We start from the raw sequence: 19,516 nt of genomic DNA on the forward strand, positions 1-19,516 counted from the left end.
TCTAGGTTAGGTGTTAGGAAGATGATTTGTTGCTATGTTTCTCTATTCTTCTTCAGGCTGCCTTCCTCTTCTCTATCTTTTTGAGCCCTTCTATTGTTGTCTTTTTTTTATTATTTCCAAGGTTTATTTATCTCCAGAGAGAGGTGAACCTATGGCATCTCATCTAAACTGGAAGTCCAATTTATGTTTTTCAAACATCACTTTTCTGCATGGAGAATCAATTGTCGGAGGCTGGAGTGAATGTAAGGTTATAAGCAGGAGGCTACCACACAAATCCTGGTAACAGATGGTTGTGCTTTAGTCTGGGGTGGTAGCAATGAAGATAGAAACAGATGAATAAATTAAAGATATTTTGGAGGAAAAGCAAACAAGGCTTACTTTGCGATTTCTGACTTGAGCAATTGAATGGATGGAAGTGCCACTTAATTGTCAAAAACATCTCCTACATCCCCACAGGGAGAACACCCACTACAAAAATGCATACTTTTCTGTAATACATGGGCTTGAGCTTACATTCCCCAATCAGGAGCAGAGTTACACATTCAGAAAAAACGTATCCCCATCCCACCTACTTCTCCTTGTCTCAGATTCGTGACTGAGACCACCTTCCATTTGCATACAGATTACAATAATTGAGTAGAGTCCCCAGAGTGCACTGAGTTTTCAATAACCTTCACATTAACAATACACCAACAGAGTTCTGCTGTTAAGTGCATTGATTATGCAATGGTTTAAATACTCTCATTTGATTTTATCACTAAAAATCCAAATCTTCTCCCTACTCCACACCCTGTTATGTTTCTGAGACTTCCAGTAAAGCTCTCCACAGAGCCATTGACCACAGTAAACCAAGATGAATGATGGGCTCTGGCCTGTGTTTTACCCTCCAACTTTCAACATTATTTAGCACCTGAACACCAGCTTTGTGGGTTTCTACAGTTAATCTGCAAAGTGTTGCTAACTAGGCAGACAGTTTTGCTGGAAAGACAGGAAAAGGAAAGTTGGATTCAATATGGGTAACAAATGATGGAGATTAGTGGAGTTTCCATGATATAGAAGGATGAAGCAGGTATTTGGAGTCGAATAGAGGAAGGCTTGAATCCCTACTCAATTTTTAGCTGAATGACCTGGGGTAAAATCACTTACTCTCTATAATAATTTGTTTACTAAAAGGTAAAACAAAGTATCACCCTGATAGAACTAAGGGAAGTAAAATGCAATCAGGTATTAGATGCTTTGTAAAGTGTAAAGCACTATGCATTTCAGTTATTATTTTAACTGTCCCTGATGCCTCTTCCATTTTCCACTTGCCATGTAAAATGGTATTATGGATACTATAGTAAGAATGGGCCATCTTATCCCATCCCTAATCTGTGTCTTGTCTGTGCTCTCTGACCAAGGTTTTAGAGAGGCTTGAACTTGTAAGTGACAAAGGAATATTGCTTTAAATTACCAGAGGAAGGACCCTACCCTATAAAGAGGCCCCCAAAATTGCAAGTAGACCTCTCATACCCCCAACTACCAAAAGAGCCCATTAGATCTGTGCCCACCTCTCCTTGCCCAGTGTAAAGGTTTGAGCTTAGTTTCAGCCCTTTATTTCCCTCTGGCAACTTTTCTTTGCATTCAGAATACTTTTGGCACTTATGGGTCAAAAGATGGTACCTACCACTCTGATTCTGAGGCTTCCTCTTGGGCAGCTTCTTCACTTCCAAAACACAAACCTGCAGGGTCCACAAAGGATAGGCAGACCCATTCTATGACCAACACTAGTCACCCCCACCAGTCTCGCTGAGTGCTCTCTTTTTCAATAACAGTCACAACTTCTCAGAGGCCACAGAGACAATCAGATTCACCAAGTTCACTCTTATGGTGTTCTAACAAGCACTTTAATGTGTAGGATTTTCTGACTAAAACATGGAGAGGACACTCAACATTCCCTTCAGTGCAAATGCACCAAGAACTTGGAGTACTGCCTTCCTGAGGAGCTTTTGCCTCCAAAGGTTGTAGTTGCTCATGACAACAATATTCCATCTACCCACTTAACCAAAACAGTCCACTGCCAAGAAGAATCAAAACACAAGTTGGATCTTAAAATCCCACCCCACCCATTCCCCATCAAGACTATGTTCTTAGTCCTAGTTTAGATTTGGATTATCATCACAGCTCACTTAGCCTCAGTTCAAACTGAACTTGCCTAAGTTCTGGAAAGCAGTAGAAACCTAATCAGTGAACCTTACTCTTGGTATCTACTTTGTGAGAGGAGTCAGTTTTTAGAAAGTTCCAGACCTTCCAAGTGTCAGTGGGTGATATAATATAGCTGTTGAAATTTGTGATATTAGATACTAGGGGACTCAGCCCCAGGTACCCAAGTGGAGTAAAGAAACTAAAGAAAAAGAAAGCATATCATTTCCATGTAAATAAATTAGTGAAGAAATACTCTTTTGAGTTTGATTCCCTCCTCTGCCTCTCTAAAACCCATTCCCCTTTGACAATGACAATGAGGTCAGCTGCTAGTCCATGACCTGCTGGGAGTGTGTCCCAGATGTGCAGTTCCAGGATCCAGCTGTTATTGCTTGAGAGACAGAAGCTTGAAGCTGTCATCCAGGATGGACCTCCTGTTGCGCCGTAGCTTTCTCTGCCGATGCTGGTACCACACCACACCACCAAGAGCCAGAGCAATGAGCAGGAGAGTGACACCCATGGCAATCAAGACAGAAGTCAGTATCTCGATATCTTTTACAGGGATCTGCATGCCCAGCATCCTCACATTGCTTTCTCCAATGTCTCTGGGAATTGCTACTGAAATGGAACAAGAGGCAAGTGGGAACCCTGTGATGGAGAATATTCTAAAATGTCTTATTTTATAGTCAACTCTGGGAGAGGAGAAATAAGGTCATCCAAATAGGACAGAGGAACTATCCTTAGCCCTCAAAAGATCAGCCAATGATGACAGATACGGAGGTTACAGAGAAACAGCGTAACAAAATGTCATAGCTGAGAAAATTATTAGGAAGCATTGAGGCACCAGTCCCCCCATGGAAAGAGCTAACACTCAGAGTGAGAAGGGCCTTGACATATTTCTTTAAATATATAAAAACCTGTGATGTAGAAAAAAAAAAGAATTGAATTTGGTTTGCGTGGTTCCAGAGGGTAGAACTGGGAGCAGTAAGGAGAAACTCCTGAGAAGCAGTTTGACTCAATTATCTAGCTTATCAATACTCACTTTGACCATTAGACCATGACAAGAGCCTGTCTCTGTGCTGTCTGGTCTCTCACATCTTTGCATCATTATAACACTGATGTCACATTGATCTTTCTAGGTGAAATATCTAATTTTCTTAGTTCCTGGCATACAAACTTTTGATGATCTCCAATCAGCCTATGGAATAAAGCTCAGACTCAAGTCAGACATTGCAACTCTCACGATCAGGTTCTAACTTAGCCTACTCTTATTTACTATCTTCAGGGATAGCAACTCATTCTTTGTTCTACAGAATGGGTGAGCCTCTTCAGGCTTCCAAGACTTTCTCATGCTGCTCCCATTGCCTGAACACCCTTTCTTCTTCCTCACCATTCTATCCCTAGCTTAAACATTATATGTCTCAGCAAAGCTTTCTTCAATTCAGCTGTATAACTAACAATGGTCTTTCTTTTGTGTGCCCAAAGTACCTGTACAGTTTGTACTCCCACAATTTACTTCCTTGGGCCAAGTGACCTAATCCACCCTCACTTCTGGATTTCAGTCTCCTCTTTTATAAAATGGGGATAATAACCATACTTAATTCAGTGGTTTATTGTGAGGCTTGAGTGAGTTGATATTTATAAAATATTTAACATAGCTCCTGGAAGACATCAAATGCACAATAATTGATCCGTTGTTATTATTGTTTCCCCACTTTAAAAAAATAACATAGTATCCAGCACTGCAATTATTGTCTCTGTGTCTCATTCCACTTTTAGACATGAATCTCTTGGAAAATAGTGACTATGTCTTACTTTTTTGGTGTCTCTGGCAGTTAGTATGTGTTTGATGAATGTATAACTGGATGAATCAATATTCTTACAGAACTGAGAGAAGATGAAATATAATGAGTTCAAATGGAAGCTGGGAAACATTCTGGTTTTGAGTTTACATTCTACCACTTACTTCCCTCGTGACCTTGGAAAAATCACTTTCCATCTCTCAGAAAATATTGGGCTTTAGTAGACCACCAGTTTTGAGGGGTTTTCCTCACTGTTTAACGTTTTTAACAAACAAGAGCTTATGAGGATGTATGTATGTATGCACACACTGATATGTAAAAATGCATATACAAATGTATGCACAAAATATGTATATATAAAAATATATGTGTGTATATATATATATATGTATATATATATACAAATACATATACATATATGTATGTCACTCTGCTCTCTCTGCTTCACCTTACCTCTCCCTAATCCTCCAGGACATACCCTAGTCCCCTGGTTGACTGTTTATAAGATACTTAGATCATTAGGACCTTTCCAAACAGAGCTGAAAAACCTCCAGACTAAACTGAAAATCTCTAACATCTATTCTAGCCTCTCACAACTTTATGAATCTTTCTCAGTTCAGGTACAAATGAGGTAGAGAGTGAAAGCATTATTTGAACCCAGCCTGGATAGAACAAGAAGCTCTATTTTCTGGAAGTACAGAAATGGATGGTTCTAAAGTGTCAACTATTTAGTATTCTATAGATGAAAGATTAATTACCCGGTGCAGACTGAATGGCATTTGTCCTAGTTTCACACTGTCCTTGTGGGGAATTCATATCTGTACTATAGCACCTTCATTCACAACTCAGCAAGACCTTGAATTTTATTTCCCCTCATACATTAGTAAGAGGATAAGATAGCAGCCTTCACTGAGGATGAGGCAATTTTCCTCAACTCAGGAGGTTGGGCATGGGGGTCAGAGAGAATAAACCTGCTGAGGGAAGCTTAACTGGAAGCTTAACCTTAGATTCCTGGCTTCTGAAATCTTAAATAAATCTCAGGATGTTTTCTGCTAGTATTGAGGTCCACATTTCAGCCATATGAAACTCATCTTCTAGAGGCACTGAACTTTTCCCCAAATGCACAACATATATAACTACCCAATCTGTGTATCCTTCTCCCTACCTTTTCCAGTCTCTTCAGAGATGATGGTGGTAGTGCTTAAGTGTTCTGGAGGAAAAAGAGAAAAGAAGTTAGTCCTATTATTCTTCCTACTTATCCACAGGCTTGTTGTAGGAGGTTAGCAATGGTTGGAGGACTCTCTGTGATATAGTAAGCAAAATGGAGGTGACTGGAATTAACTGTCTTGTGATCAAAGTCAGTATTGGTATGTGGATTTGATTTTGAGCAGTGACACAAAATATAAGCAAGAGCATAGTCTTAGGAGTCCAAAAGGTAAGTCACCCCTCTGCCAAAATTTACATGTTTATTGACACTTTATCCTCATTATTGCTCTTTTTGCCACCTTTTCCCAGCCTTCCTTCAGGAAGCCCCTGTTCTTTGTCAAACCTGCATCCCTACATATTCAACCTTTTTAGAATACTTCTTCCTCTTCTTGCTTTAATGAGGCTGAGCTCTTTTCTGAGAACTATACTTCCTTTATATCTTCTCAATACTGTTTTGAGATTATTTATTATTCCTCCCCTTTTTGCAAAGATCCATCTCTTTTGAGGCTTATATTACTTGGCTAAAAAATCACAACCACTTCTTGTCACTGTTACCTAGCAGTTTTCATTCATGGAAGTCTCTGGTATGTGGCTCAGTCTTTCTTGTCTTCAATTCCCATCATAAGTGTCGACCTATCCAACACTTAAGCCTCACAGTTTTTAGACCTCTTAACTCTAACAAATTTCAAATATACTCCAACTCTATCAACCACTCTTATGGTTACATTGGGCTAATTATGCAGACTTGCTCCATCTCATAAGTCTAAAATCTAACAACAGCCTCCTATTCTCTCCATGTTCTAATGCTATTTATTCTATTTCACCTGTTATTTTCTCCTCTCATGAAGACCTCTAGCTCCTGGACACTTCCATTTTTCTCACCTCACCAGTTTCATCCTGTTTTTTTCTTCCATTCCTGGCCAGGCTGGACTCCATTGTCTATCACTTCAACTACTAACTTACCAGGAATATTATAATCATTTGCTGAAACCCCAGTAACTATACTTTCATTGTATTTTTTTCTGGTATTATGATGAATGCTGGTGGAGAAACATCACACAATTGTAAAGATCAGTATTCTTTGGGTCCAACTTCAACTAAGTCCTCAGTGCTGCTTGGCAATAATTAATTTATTTCCCATCACTCAGAGTAACTTTTCCCCCACCACCCAGAGTGGTTATTTCATAACCACTTTGCCCACTCTTCTAAAGCCCCTTACACTACCATCTATCTTTCATTCTTAGTAGATGACTCTGTCTCCTCCATCACAGATGAAACACAGACCATCAGACAGAAATATCTACCTTTTTGTCAAGCCTCTCACCCAAACCTACACATTGGTCTTTTCTGTTTTCTTTCTTCTTTTAGTAGAAAAAAATGACCTTACCCCACTCTAATATTTTTTTGTAGCTCTGACTTTCATCCCCTGCTTCTTCCCTGGGAAGCCCTTTCCAACAATTAGTCTTTTATTCCCTATCTGTCTTCAACTCTTCCCTCTGGTTGGCCTGTTAGCTTATATGTGATTGGAACAATATCAAATTAGACCATAGTCTGTCAAACAAACAAAAGGTAAATAGGTAAAATTTATGGACTGGCTCATTATTATAGAGAGAGGTAAGTTATTCTTATTCATGGAAGTTCCTTGATGATATGTATTGATGCAGTCTCTTATCTATTAGATGGTCCATATTTGACATGACCCGTTACTACACATGGAGAAAATCTATTGCTTTGGATCTATAGCATCTTGATGATATATCAATTCACCACTAGAGTTTGATTCTAAGGACTGACAGGATACAACAAAGAATTATGTGTGCCTGTCTGGGTGGTAGGGAATAGTACCACAGTAGTAACTGGAAGACACATTCTAGCAGTATGTGTTACCAGAGAACAAAGTTTTCCAAAGATATAGGAAATCATAATGTACAATTATTCATCTTCCTCCCTGGGGGTAAATAGCAGAGTTGTATTTTCTACCCTGGCTTGCTAGCCCTGTTTAAATGTCTAAAGACATTTTCCCACTTTCTATTCCTGCTGACAGAATGTCAATGGCTGGGAATCCCAGAATACCTACCTCAATATAACCAGTTTTCAAAACAGCATGACTTAAAAAAAAAAAAAGAACAGGAGAAAAAATACCTCTCTGGATTCATGTGGGTCCCTAGAGTTTCTATTGAGCCTCTTGCAAGGGGGATAATGATGAGTACTGGATTCAGGTTAAGAGACTTAAGAAATGAGACTCAATGCTTTGATGACCCAAGGACACAAAATTCAACACAGCCTACTCTTCTATGTTATTGGTGGTGAACAAAGATTTATTGGTAAAGAAAATACCTTGGCTATTACGTCTCCATATAACAAATACAAGGAAAAAGTTTTTTCCATCCTTGTTAGCATCTGTCTGGGATTAGTTGTAATTGAAGGCTAATATCTCTTTCCAGCCTTAGACAATCCCCACAAAACAAACTAATTAAGGGGTGACTGTTGGAATTATATTTTTCCTTTTTATAAAAAAAGAACTCATTAATAAGATTCCTTTGAAATAGTTAATACCTCTAATAAACTCTAAAATAATAAATTTACATACAAATTAAATGTATTCAAAGGAAGCAAATCTACACTAAGCATCAATGCATACAGCCCAGCCAGGCTGAGTCAATTCATGTGAGCTCAACAAGTATCAAAGAAATTAGGAGGGGGCATGAGCAGGGGAGCAACAGGGAATGAGAAATATTGGTTGGGAGAACACTAGAAGGGGTCTGTTCTGTCTTCTTGGGATCAGAAGATGGATGCAAGTCACTTCTTGGATTATCTGGTTCTTACAGGCTAGATACAGTGCCAGAAGATATCCTAATTAGGCTTTACCTCTTTGGGACAAAACCATAAAGACAGTCTCCATGCCAGCATGGACATGGTCTGTAACATGACAGTGAAGCAGCCATGTCCCAGGGTTGCTGGTCACCATCTCCACAACCTCAAAGGTCCCTGGGAACAGATCCACCACGTCTGCCCGGTAACTCTCTCCACTCTGCAAGAGAGATTGTGGGTGAGAGAGAGAAAGTGAAGGGTAGAGATAGTCTCAGAACTTATAGGAATTAAAAGGCTTGGGTATCCACACCAGAGACATGGAATTTCAAGATTCACAGACCAGAGAACAGCTTAAAGATTCCATCTTATCCATCTCTTCTGTGAACCCACCCATACAAACTGACTCAACAGAGGAGACTCTCTTTCCTCCTACTTTTTCTTAAAGTGTCCCAAAGTAAAGTTCATTTAGTCTTTCATCAGGGGGATAAAAACTAGTATATCCATACATTTTAGCAGGCTTAAGCCTTGACCCCTAGGAAGGATCCACATATTTACTTTAGAAATGAAACTCAATTTAGTTTCTCCTCTATGCCACCACCTTTATCAGGACTTCTAAGTCTTTAAGTCCACATTAATGCCTACAACTCTGACCCCTTTTCCTAAGACAAAATTTCTTCTTCAAAACCCACATGTAGTCCCATGTAGGTCCTGAATTGAAGTTCAGGAATGGATTAAGGACTTTCAGAGATTGTGAGACACTACTCTGAAATTTCTTACTCAGGATGACTGCTTACTGGACCTCAAGTCCCTGACTGAGACCCAATTACATTTATTCCTTCAATCTCCTTATCACATAAATGAGCCATTCATTTCTTCTATATCATAGGGGAAAGCTAAGGCCTGGAGGGCAATGACTGACCTTGGGATACAAAGCCAAACTAGAATTCCCTGATCAATACTCCATGTACAAGACCTTTCTTCTTTTAACTGATTATTATCATGTTTCTTTTTATTCTCTTCTTTCTTAATGGATATCAAAGCACTCTGAGGGACTCAGCCTCTTTTCCAGCTCACCCGATAGAGAAAGCTTTCTGCATGGAAATGGACAGTGTGTAGGTCAATATCTTGTCCCATGGCCAGCATGTACCAAGCCACTCGTTCTCCTTGGTACATGGTAAGGCCCCTGAGGTTGGCATAGAGTTTTCCATTAATGGCTGTAAGAGAAGAAAACTATTTTATATCTCTCATTTTGACTTACCACTGCCACTACCCTAGAGCTAATCCCTATCATCTCTGATGATAGCAATACCCTCCTAAATTCTCTCATTTTTATTCCATTTGTCCCTCTCCAGTCTATCTTCCACATTGGTGTTACAAGAGTGGTCTTTCTAAATAACTAATATGATCATGTTATTCTGCTGCTTAAAATACTTTAATAGCTCCCTCCTGCCAAAAATATCAAGTCCATACCTCCTTAGCTCAGCCAACAAGGTCCTTCAAAATACAGCCCCAAACTACCTTCCCAAACTCATCTACCATTATCTAACATATTTATTTCAATTAAGGTGATTTTTTCACCATCCCCCCATATGGTCCCATATTCATGTTCTCTGTGTTCTTGCTTATGTTTCTGATCTTCCCTCCCAGAAATTTTCCCTACTTTTATCCATCTTTTCAAAGCCCAGTCATACCTTCACCTCTTCTAATAATACTTCCCTGATCTAGCGCCTCTCAGCACCTCTCATTGCCTGCATTCCTTTCCACAACTGAACTCCTCCAGTACTGTCTGTACCACCCTTTGGAACTCACTAGAAACTGCCTTATACATTTACCTATCTTTTAATTTGTGGAATTTTATATCCCCAACTAGGTTGTAGGTTTCTATTAGGCAGGACATAAATGTATATACTATATTCCTTGTATTCTTCAGAACACCCAGCAGACACCTGAGCCTACAATAAATGTTTAAAAAAATACCTGTCACATTCTTGGAATTTATAATGATATTAACACATGGGACTCATCATCTGCCTCTTCCCAGGCCACATCCTATGCTTTAAAAACAACAAACCACTCATCACCATGTTAATTCACACTGTCAAGACTATGCCCAGGATACACACCCCCACTTTTCATGTTCTCACAGAGGGAAGATGATTTATACTCTACATCCCAAGAGAGGAAATAATGGAAGGAACATTTATAGCCTATTTACTCTGGCCAAATTTTGTATTTGAGAGAAGGGACTAAATACGCTTAACTCAGTCTGACCATAGAAAGTGGTGCAGATGGATTTGTTATTCCATCATGGGGAAGATTTTATCCCTGTGAAGGAGGAGGGTATTGTTGTCCCTCTACGTCAATGACAGGATGAAAAATCTATCCATTGTTGGGGTAGTATTAGTAAGCCCATTTTGTTGCAGAACTAAATTCAGTTTGCAAATTAGCTTTCTCAGTAAGTTCACATTTGATCTTAAGCATCTCTGCCTCTTGCTCAATTGGTTCAGGAATCTGGAAGTGAGAGAAAGGGTATTATTCGTTTGCCCTCAGACACCAACATTATTTTTTTTCTCTAGTGTCAGCACTCAGAGAGTTTTCAACAAATATTTGACAGGTAGATAGATTGATACCTGAAGAGTTTGGATGAATAAACACATAAACAAAAAGATGGAAATGAGCATTATCTAAACCCCTGCACTAGCAAGATCTGTGTCCTCTTTCCATTTTGGTTTTGGGCAATTTATTTCTCTGATTTGAAAGGAGCTAAAAAAATTCATTTTGTAAAGTTTGTGAATCACTGGATTCAATGTGAATCACTCATATTTCCATCAAGGGGAAATAGCTAGAATCTGTGTGACTATGAGATACTACTTTTGAGTTCCAGTAGAGTCACTATAAAAGCTGCAACTTATCCTCAAATCAAAGAAATACTACACTAGAAGAGATAGTGAGAAATCACTTCATACATTCTGCTGCACTTAAATTCTCCCTCTTCTTTGAGATTTTCTCTATTTTTTTTAAAGATACACAAATCTCTAGAACAAAGGAAGGCTTGAGTGCACAATTTACCTCCAAAATCCATTTGAGCATCAAGAAGCTCTTATTTGTATGTAATATAACCCAGTATGCTGCTCTCTGAAGCTCTCTCTCCAATCCTTCCATCTGTAAATTGAACCTTTGTTTTAAAAATAGATTAAAAGATAAGCTGTCCTTCATTTGACTGTATTAGAATATATTGAGAAAACAGATCTCAGATCCAGAGTGGTAAGGAAATAAGATAATATTGAGAAACTAAACTCAGAATTTTTAAGTAGAGAGGCCCTAATCAGCCAGTGCACCAGGTACATTGAGGGTCATAAATGTCCATCTTGCCTTCTCTAATATGTTAAAATGTGCTAGTGTCACCACAGCAACTTTACAGAGTCAGCTTCCTGCTTTCTGGGCACTTGAACTAATGTAGACCACATTACCTATTTTATGTATGAAATATATAATACTGTAGTAGGAGACATTTCTTCTAATTTGTCCCCATTCCACTTTCCTATCCTTTCAGAAAATATGCTCCCTTGGGTTGTGATGGGCCTATCAGATACCCCCATGCAGCCAGTAGGGACTTCTTTGGAAGAGGGTTAGGTTCTTTTCTACAGACCATGCATTTTATTGCTCTCCAAGAAAGTCTCATCCTGTAGGTTAACATGGCCTGGATCCTGGGGCCCATAAGTTTCCACATTCTCTTCCAGATACCAAGACTGGTTCTCATCAAAAATCAAGAATAACAAGGCAAATTCTCGGTCCATGTCATGCCGTCCTCCATTGGGCTCTAGGATGCCCTTTCGGCAGATAGCCAAGGGTCCCACCAGGCCACTGTACATGTCCTAAGGATAGGAGGAAGAGGGAGAGAGTGAACTAGATGGAGTTGTTTCTGGGTGGTAGTGCTCTACAGAGAGACAGGCTAACATCCAAGCCCATTGTGCCCTCAGCACTTCATCATAATGTCTTGTATTTATAAGTACCTCATCTATATTATCTGAATTCATCCTCACAACAATCTTGGGACATAGGAAAGATATGCTATCTCACTTATGATTTACCTCTGCTGGACTATTCGTTGATCTCCAAACTCACCAATCATTTTCACAACACAATGCCTTTTCTCAGGCTGTTTCTTCTTCCCGTAATGCCCCCCCACCACCATATCCCTATCTTTTATCATACTGCTATTCAGCTTTCAAGGCTCAATGTATGTCTACCTATCATTATGTTGCCTTCTCCAGTTTCCCCCTCATTCATCCTCTCCTCCAAGCAGAAGTAATCACTCTCTCATGGACCCCCACAGCAGTTTCTATTAAATGGTTTTATAGAGCTGCTAATACTATGCTATATTTAAATTTTATTCTGTGTATATATATATATATAGTTATATTTTATATATTTAATGTCAACGTTATGTTTATATTCATCTGTCTCCCACAACTAGATCATACTCTTTGAAAATGGGAACTGTATCTTACATTTGTATCATCCAAAGCACCAGGTAAAATGTAGTAGGCTCTCAATAAATGATAGCTGACATCTGCCTGTGGATAGGTGGCTACATAGATAAGCCCATTTTCCAGGAAACAGAGGCAGAATGACTTGCCTAAAGTCACTTCAAAAGCAAGACAGAACAAAATTTGGGCTAGAAACCCAATCTCTTGACAACAAATTCTAGGCTTCTTGAATGATAACATACTGCCTTATATTATCCAAGAAGAAGAAATAAGGAAGAAAATCCTCAGAACTAACATGTGATGCTACCTATTCCTTTCATCCCTCCTCCTAACTACTAGAATAAGCCCAGCATTTGAGGAATTTCACCTGAACCCTGGACTTTAGTGCTGGGCTTCTTACTACATTTGTTTAATAACTTCTTTTTACTAGGCAGCCTGCCCAATTCTGAGACAACTCCAGGAAGCCAATATTGTCTTTACCTTGATGGGATCCACTGCAGAATAATAGATCCAGGAAACACAAGTAGAATCATTGGGCCCAGGGCCAGATCTCTCTGGGATGTTCCACTGGTAAGTGAGAACCTCACCTAGAAGTGGTAACAGGAGTCTCCAGTTAGACCAGATCAGAAATTTCTCCCAGTTCCCGGGTATCCCTAAGAGGCTGTGGCAGGTGAGTCCCAGGACCTTTAAGATATTTCTCCATCATTTCCATATCAGTCTTCATTTTATTTTTGTGACTTTATTCTTATCCCTCCTGGGACACCCTCAACATCTCTTCTACTGTCCGTATCTTTAAATATTCAGGTCCAATACTCTAGTAAGGCAGTTCTGCTACTATTCTCCCTTCTTATAATGACCTTCCTTCTTTGGCTCTGTTTTGGTCTCCCTATCCTGCTGCTGCCTCCTAAATGCAGCTGTTTCTTCAAGGCTCTGTCTCTAGTCCTCTTCTCCTCTTTTTCCATACTGTCTCCATGGAAGATTTAAGCCATCTTTCTGATGTCAATTAATCTGCGTGTATTGATGCCTCAAATACTTAGCCAGACTTTCCTTGTCATTAAGCTCCAATCCAAAATGGGCATAGAGAGAACGTACCTCAACATAATAAAGGCTATATATGACAAATCCACAGTAGGCATCACACTCAATGGTGAAAACCTAAAGCATTTCCTCTAAGATCAGGAACAAGACAAGGATGTCCACTCTCACCACTATTATTCATCATAGTTTTGGAAGTTCTAGCCATGGCAATCAGAGAATAAAAAGAAATAAAAGGAATACAAGTTGGAAAAGAAGAAGTAAAACTGTCACTCTTTGCAGATGACATGATACTATACATAGAGAATCCTAAAAATGCTACCAGAAAACTACTAGATCTAATCAATGAATTTGGGAAAGTTGCAGGATACAAAATTAATGCACAGAAATCTCTTGCATTCCTATACATTAATGATGAAAAATCTGAAAGAGAAATTAAGGAAACACTGCCATTTACCATTGCAACAAAAAGAATAAAATACCTAGGAATAAACCTACCTCAGGACACAAAAGAATTGTATGCAGAAAACTATAAGACACTGATGAAAGAAATTTAAGATGATAACAACAGATGGAGAGATATACCATGTTTTTTTTTGGAAGAGTCAATATTGTGCAAATGACTCTATTACCCAAAGCAATCTACAGGTTCAATGCAATCCCTATCAAATTACCAATGGCATTTTTTACAGAACTAGAACAAACAATCTTAAAATTTGTACTGAGACACAAAAGACCCCGAATAGCCAAAGCAGTCTTGAGGGAAAAAAACGGAGCTGGAGGAATCAGACTCCCTGACTTCAGACTATTTATTTGTTTGTTTGTTTGTTTGTTTGATGGGATTAACAGAAACAAACTACTTTATATAAAATAGATATGCAAAGAGGATATACTGTATAGTACAGGGAATTATAGCAATTATCTTAAAATATCTTATAATGGAGTGTAATCTGCAAAAATATTGAATCATGATGCTGTATAACTAAAATTAACATAATATTGTAAATCAACGACTGAACATTGGGGACAGAGTCAAGATGGCAGAATAGGAGGATGTGGAGTTTGCATCTCCTCACAAATACATCAAGAATACATTGGAACAATTCTCAGAGAGCACCTACTGAACACTAGTGGAGGACCTCGGACACCTAAGGGGACAAAAAAATCCCCGAGCAACCAGGTAGGATGAAGGAAAGAGGGAAGAAAAGTGGAAACAGGATGAGACCAGTGCCCCTGAGGGGTAGCTAAAGGAGAGCAGAGGTTCCTACACTCAGAAAAGCTCACTTACAGCAAGGGGAACAGTGGTGACAGAGAGGGACTTTCAGGGGATTGGGAGATTGGAGGGGAATGCAGCAACCAGTATGTGTAAGGCAGGACAGAGTAATACCTATTCACATAGTCTGTGCCACAGCCCTGCACACCCCAGCCTGAGTTGTGTGTAGGAGGGCTGGGTGCTGGAGAGTGAGGTTTGGAGAGTGGACCCAGGGAGGGGGTAGCTGTTGGTTGTGAGGAGACAGCCTGAGGCAGCAGGAGGGAAGGGCTCCATGGCCAGAAAAGTTTGCAGAGGAAGCCCAGGCCACTATGGAGATGAGATGCAATTGTTGAGTGGTGTGCAAAGAGCAGGACTGCCATTGGAATGCCCTTTCCCACCCGTTTGGCTGGCCTCCTTGGGCAACGTAAGTTGTGCATGCCTGAGCAGGCTCACCCACCCTGAAAACCAGGGTTCCCCTCACCTGCTCAGGCCTTGGCAAGCCTGCTAGGGACCCAGGCCTGAGCCCTACCCCTGCCAAAACCTCCTCTGGCCACATGGGTTCAGGTGGACCTGAGCACAACTCCCCCAAAGCATCCATGGGCTGTGTGGGTCTTGGCAGCCTGCCACCACCCCTGACAAATCTTCCTTTGTCCACGGAGGTCCTGGCAGGCTGAGCGCCACCTTTCTCCAAAGCCTCCTCCATCTGTGCCAGCCCCTGAAGCCATGCCCATGGAAGTCTGCACCCTGGCTGCAAGCATGTGTGCTCCAGGCCAGCTTCAGGAGCAGATGCTGGTGAGAGGAACACAAGCAGAGGTGGGGATGACACAGCTGGTCCAGAGACCTACCAAGAGGTCTTGGAGGAACTCCTGGGGAGGTGGGGGTTGGCTGTAGCTCACCGTGGGTGCAGGGACATTGATAGTGGAGGCATCACAGAAGTTTCCATTTTTAAATTTTTTATATTTTTATCTTTAACTTTATTTTTTAAACTTTTAAAATTATTTTATTTTATTTTATCTTTTTGCTGTTGTTCTATTTTGCTTTGTTATTTCATTTTTATTTTTTCTAAAATATTTTTTATTTTTCTAATTTTATTTTTCTTTTTATTCTTTGTTACTGTCCTGCTCTTTGTTATTTGTTGTCCCTTTCTTCCTGTTGGTTTGTTATTTTGATATTTTTGTTTAGTTTTGTTTTGCTTTGTTTATTATTTTCTTTTGTTTTTATCCTTTTTTTCTAGTTTTGATTTTTTGTGTGTGTGTCATTTTTGTGTGTTTGTCTTTTGTTCACTCAGCTTTTCTTTTAGTTTGTTTTTTGATTTTCTTTTGTTTTCAGTTTTCTGTTTGGGTTAGTTTTGTTTTTATTATTGGTTTTGGTTTGGGGGCTCTCTTGTTCATTTTGGTGTCTTCTTGTTTTTTTGCTTTCCTTGGGTTTTTTTTCGTTGTTGTTGTTTGTTTGTTGTTTTGTCTTTTGTTTATTTTGATTTTTTTTGTTGTCTTTGGTTTTATTTGTCTGTTTGTTTTCTTTTGTTTGTGTGATTGTTACTTCTTATTTTTGTTGGTTCGGTTTTGTTTTTATTATTTGCCTTGGGCTTTGTTTGTCTGCTTTTTGTTTGTTTATTTGTTTTTGTCACATTGTGCAACTTGCAGGATCTTGTTTCCCAGGCCAGGGGTTAGGCCTGAGCCCCTGTGGTGGGAGCACCAAATTCAAACTGCTGGGCTATCAGAGAACTACAGGTCCCAGGAAATATTCATCACTGTGAGGTCTCGAAGAAGTCCTCATCTCAGCACCAAGACCTGGCTCCACCTAACTGCCTGCAAGCTCCAGTGCTGGACGCCTCAGGCCAAACAACCAGCAAGAGAGGAAAACAGCTCCACACATCAACAAAAATGAGATGACAGAGAAATATGTTACAGATGAAGGAGCAAGGTAAAAACCTACAAGACCAAATAAATGAAGAGGAAATAGGCAACCTACCTGAAAAAGAATTCAGAGTAATGATAGTAAATATGATCCAAAATCTCGGAAATAGAATGGAGACAGAGAACAAGACAAGGATACCCACTCTCACCATTTCTGTTCAGCACAGTATTGGAAATCCTAGCCACAGAAATCAGGTAAGAAAAAGAAACAAAATGTATCCAAGTTAGAAGAGAAGAGGTAAAATTCTCACTATTTCTAGTTGACATAATACTCTATATAGAGAACTCTATAGTCTCCACACAAAAACTATTAGAACTAATAAAGAAATTCAGCAAGGTTGCATGGTACAAGGTTAATATACAGAAATTTGTTGCATTTCTTTACACTAACAATGAAATATCAGAAAGAGAAAGTAAAAAGTAATCCTGTTTAAAATGGTGTCAAAAAATACCTAGGAATAAACTTAACCAAGGAAGCGAAAGACCTATACACTAAAAGTTATAAAACATTGAAAACAGTAATTGGAGATAATTCAAGGAAATTGAAAGATATCCCATGCTTTTAGATTGGAAGAATTAATATTGTTAAAATGGCCATACTACCCAAAGCAATCTACAGATTTAATGCAATCCCTATCAAAACACCCATGATATTTTTCACAGAACTAGAACAAATAATCTTAAAATTTATATGGAACGAAAAAAGACCCAAAAATTGAAAAACAATCCTAATAAAAAAGAACAAAGCTATACTTCCAGACTTCAGACAATACTACAAAGCTACAGTTATCAAAACAGCATGGTATTGGCACAAAAACAGACATATGGATCGATGGAACAGAATAGAGAGTCAAGAAATAAACCCACACACCTACAGTCAATTAATCTTTAACAAAGGAATCAAGACTGTACAATGGAAAGAAAGAAGTCTCTTCAACTAGTGGTGTTGGGAAAGCCAGATGGCCACATGTAAATCAATGAAAATAGAACACTCGAACACTTCCTCATACCATATTCAAAAATTACTCAAACTGGTTTAAAGACTTAGATCTAAGACATGAAAGCATAAAACTCCTAGAAGAGAACAGAGACAAAACATTCTCTGACATAAATCATAGCAATATTTTCTTAGTTCGGTCTCCCAAGGCAAAAGTAATAAAAGCAAAAATAAACAAATGGTACCTAATAAAATCTAAAAGCTTTTGCACAGCAAAGGAAACCATCAATAAAACAATAAGACAACCTGTGGAATGGGAGGAAATATTTGCAAACAATGGAACAAACAAGAGATTAATATCCAAAATATATAAACAGTTCATACAATGCAATATTGAAAAAAGAAAGAACACAATCAAAAAATGGGCAGAAGACCCAAATAGACATTTCTCCAAAGTAGACATACAGATGGCCAACAGTCACATGAAAAGATGCTCAACATCGTTAATCATTACTGAAGTGCAAATCAAAATCACAATGAGGTATCACCACACACTGGTCAGAATGGCTACCATCAAAAAGTCTACAAACAACCAATGCTGGAGAGGGTGCAGAGAAAAGGGAACCCTTGTACACTGTTGGTGGCAATGTAAATTGGTTCTCTCTCTATGGAAAACAGTAGTTTCCTTAGAAAACTAAAAATGGAGCTACAACATGATGCTGGGCATATATTCAGAAAAGGTGAAAATTCTACTTCAAAAGATATGTTCACCCCAACGTTCATAGTAGCATTATTTATAGTAGCCAAGACATAGAAAACAGCAAATTGCCCATCACAGATGATTGGTTTAAGAAGATGTGGTATAGATATACAATGGAATATTACTCAGCCATAAAAAAGAATGAAATATTGTCATTTGGAAAAACATGGATGGACTAGAGAATATTACACTCAGTGAAGTAAGTCAGACAGAGAAAGACAAATACTATATGATGTCATTTATATGTGGAATCTAAAATATAATACAAATGAATCTATATACAAAACAGAAATAGACTCACAGATATAGAAAACAAACTTATGGTTACCAAAGGGGAAAGGGAGAGGGGAAGTGATAAATTTGGAGTATGGTATTAACAGATGCAAGCTACTGTACATAAAATAGATTATGAACAAGGGTTTACTGTATAGCACAGGGAAATATATCTATAGCTATCTATCTATATATAACTGAATCACTTTTCTGTACAATATTGTAAATCAATTATACTTCAATAAAAAAATCAGAAATAAAAAAACTAAAATCACAAGTGAATGTAGGGATATTTTACCAACCTCACAGAAATAAAAAGGATTATAAGAAAACACCAAAACAATTATATATCCACCAATTATATAACCTAGATGAAATACACAAATTCCTAGAAATATACAAATTACGTTTCAATACTATCAGTTTTTGATTTCATGTATGTTGGAGTTCTGTTGTTCAATGTGTGCATATTTAGGACAGTTTTTATTTTATTTTTGAGAATTGATCTCTTTATTATATTGTAATATCTTTCTTATCCTTGGTAGATTCCTTAGTCTAAAGTGTACTTTCCCTGACAGTAGTATTAGCCATGTTAGAGTTTACATGGTACATCTTTGTCCATTCTTTCACTTTTATCCTATTTTTGCCTTTACGTTTACAGTGAATTTATTTTATATAACATATAGTTGGGTAATCTTCTAAAATCCAGTATCACAATATACATCTGTTTTTATTGGTGTATTTATATTTGTTTAAATTTAAAATTATTATTGCTATTGTTGAAATAAAATCTATCATATTGGTAGATTTTTTTTCTATTTTTCTATTTCTTTTTGTTTTTTCCTTCTTTCTT

The 19,516-nt window shown here is 38.5% G+C and overlaps 1 protein-coding gene across 1 annotated transcript in view; it reads right to left on the reverse strand.

The window, feature by feature from the left end:
- Positions 1-1,864: 1,864 nt before the first annotated feature.
- The window catches only part of HEPH (hephaestin), a 94,910-nt gene continuing 77,258 nt past the window's right edge, over positions 1,865-19,516 (reverse strand). The window contains exons 16-21 of the mRNA XM_060137419.1: positions 12,971-13,077; positions 11,650-11,875; positions 9,075-9,214; positions 8,058-8,220; positions 5,149-5,193; positions 1,865-2,799 (exon numbers count right to left, since the gene is read on the reverse strand). Coding sequence (XP_059993402.1) covers positions 2,567-2,799; positions 5,149-5,193; positions 8,058-8,220; positions 9,075-9,214; positions 11,650-11,875; positions 12,971-13,077 — 914 coding nt within the window. The 3' untranslated portion in view covers positions 1,865-2,566. The remainder of the gene's footprint in view (positions 2,800-5,148; positions 5,194-8,057; positions 8,221-9,074; positions 9,215-11,649; positions 11,876-12,970; positions 13,078-19,516) is intronic.

The sequence above is a fragment of the Lagenorhynchus albirostris genome, chromosome X (genome assembly GCF_949774975.1).
Source record: "Lagenorhynchus albirostris chromosome X, mLagAlb1.1, whole genome shotgun sequence".
NCBI lineage: Eukaryota > Metazoa > Chordata > Mammalia > Artiodactyla > Delphinidae > Lagenorhynchus > Lagenorhynchus albirostris.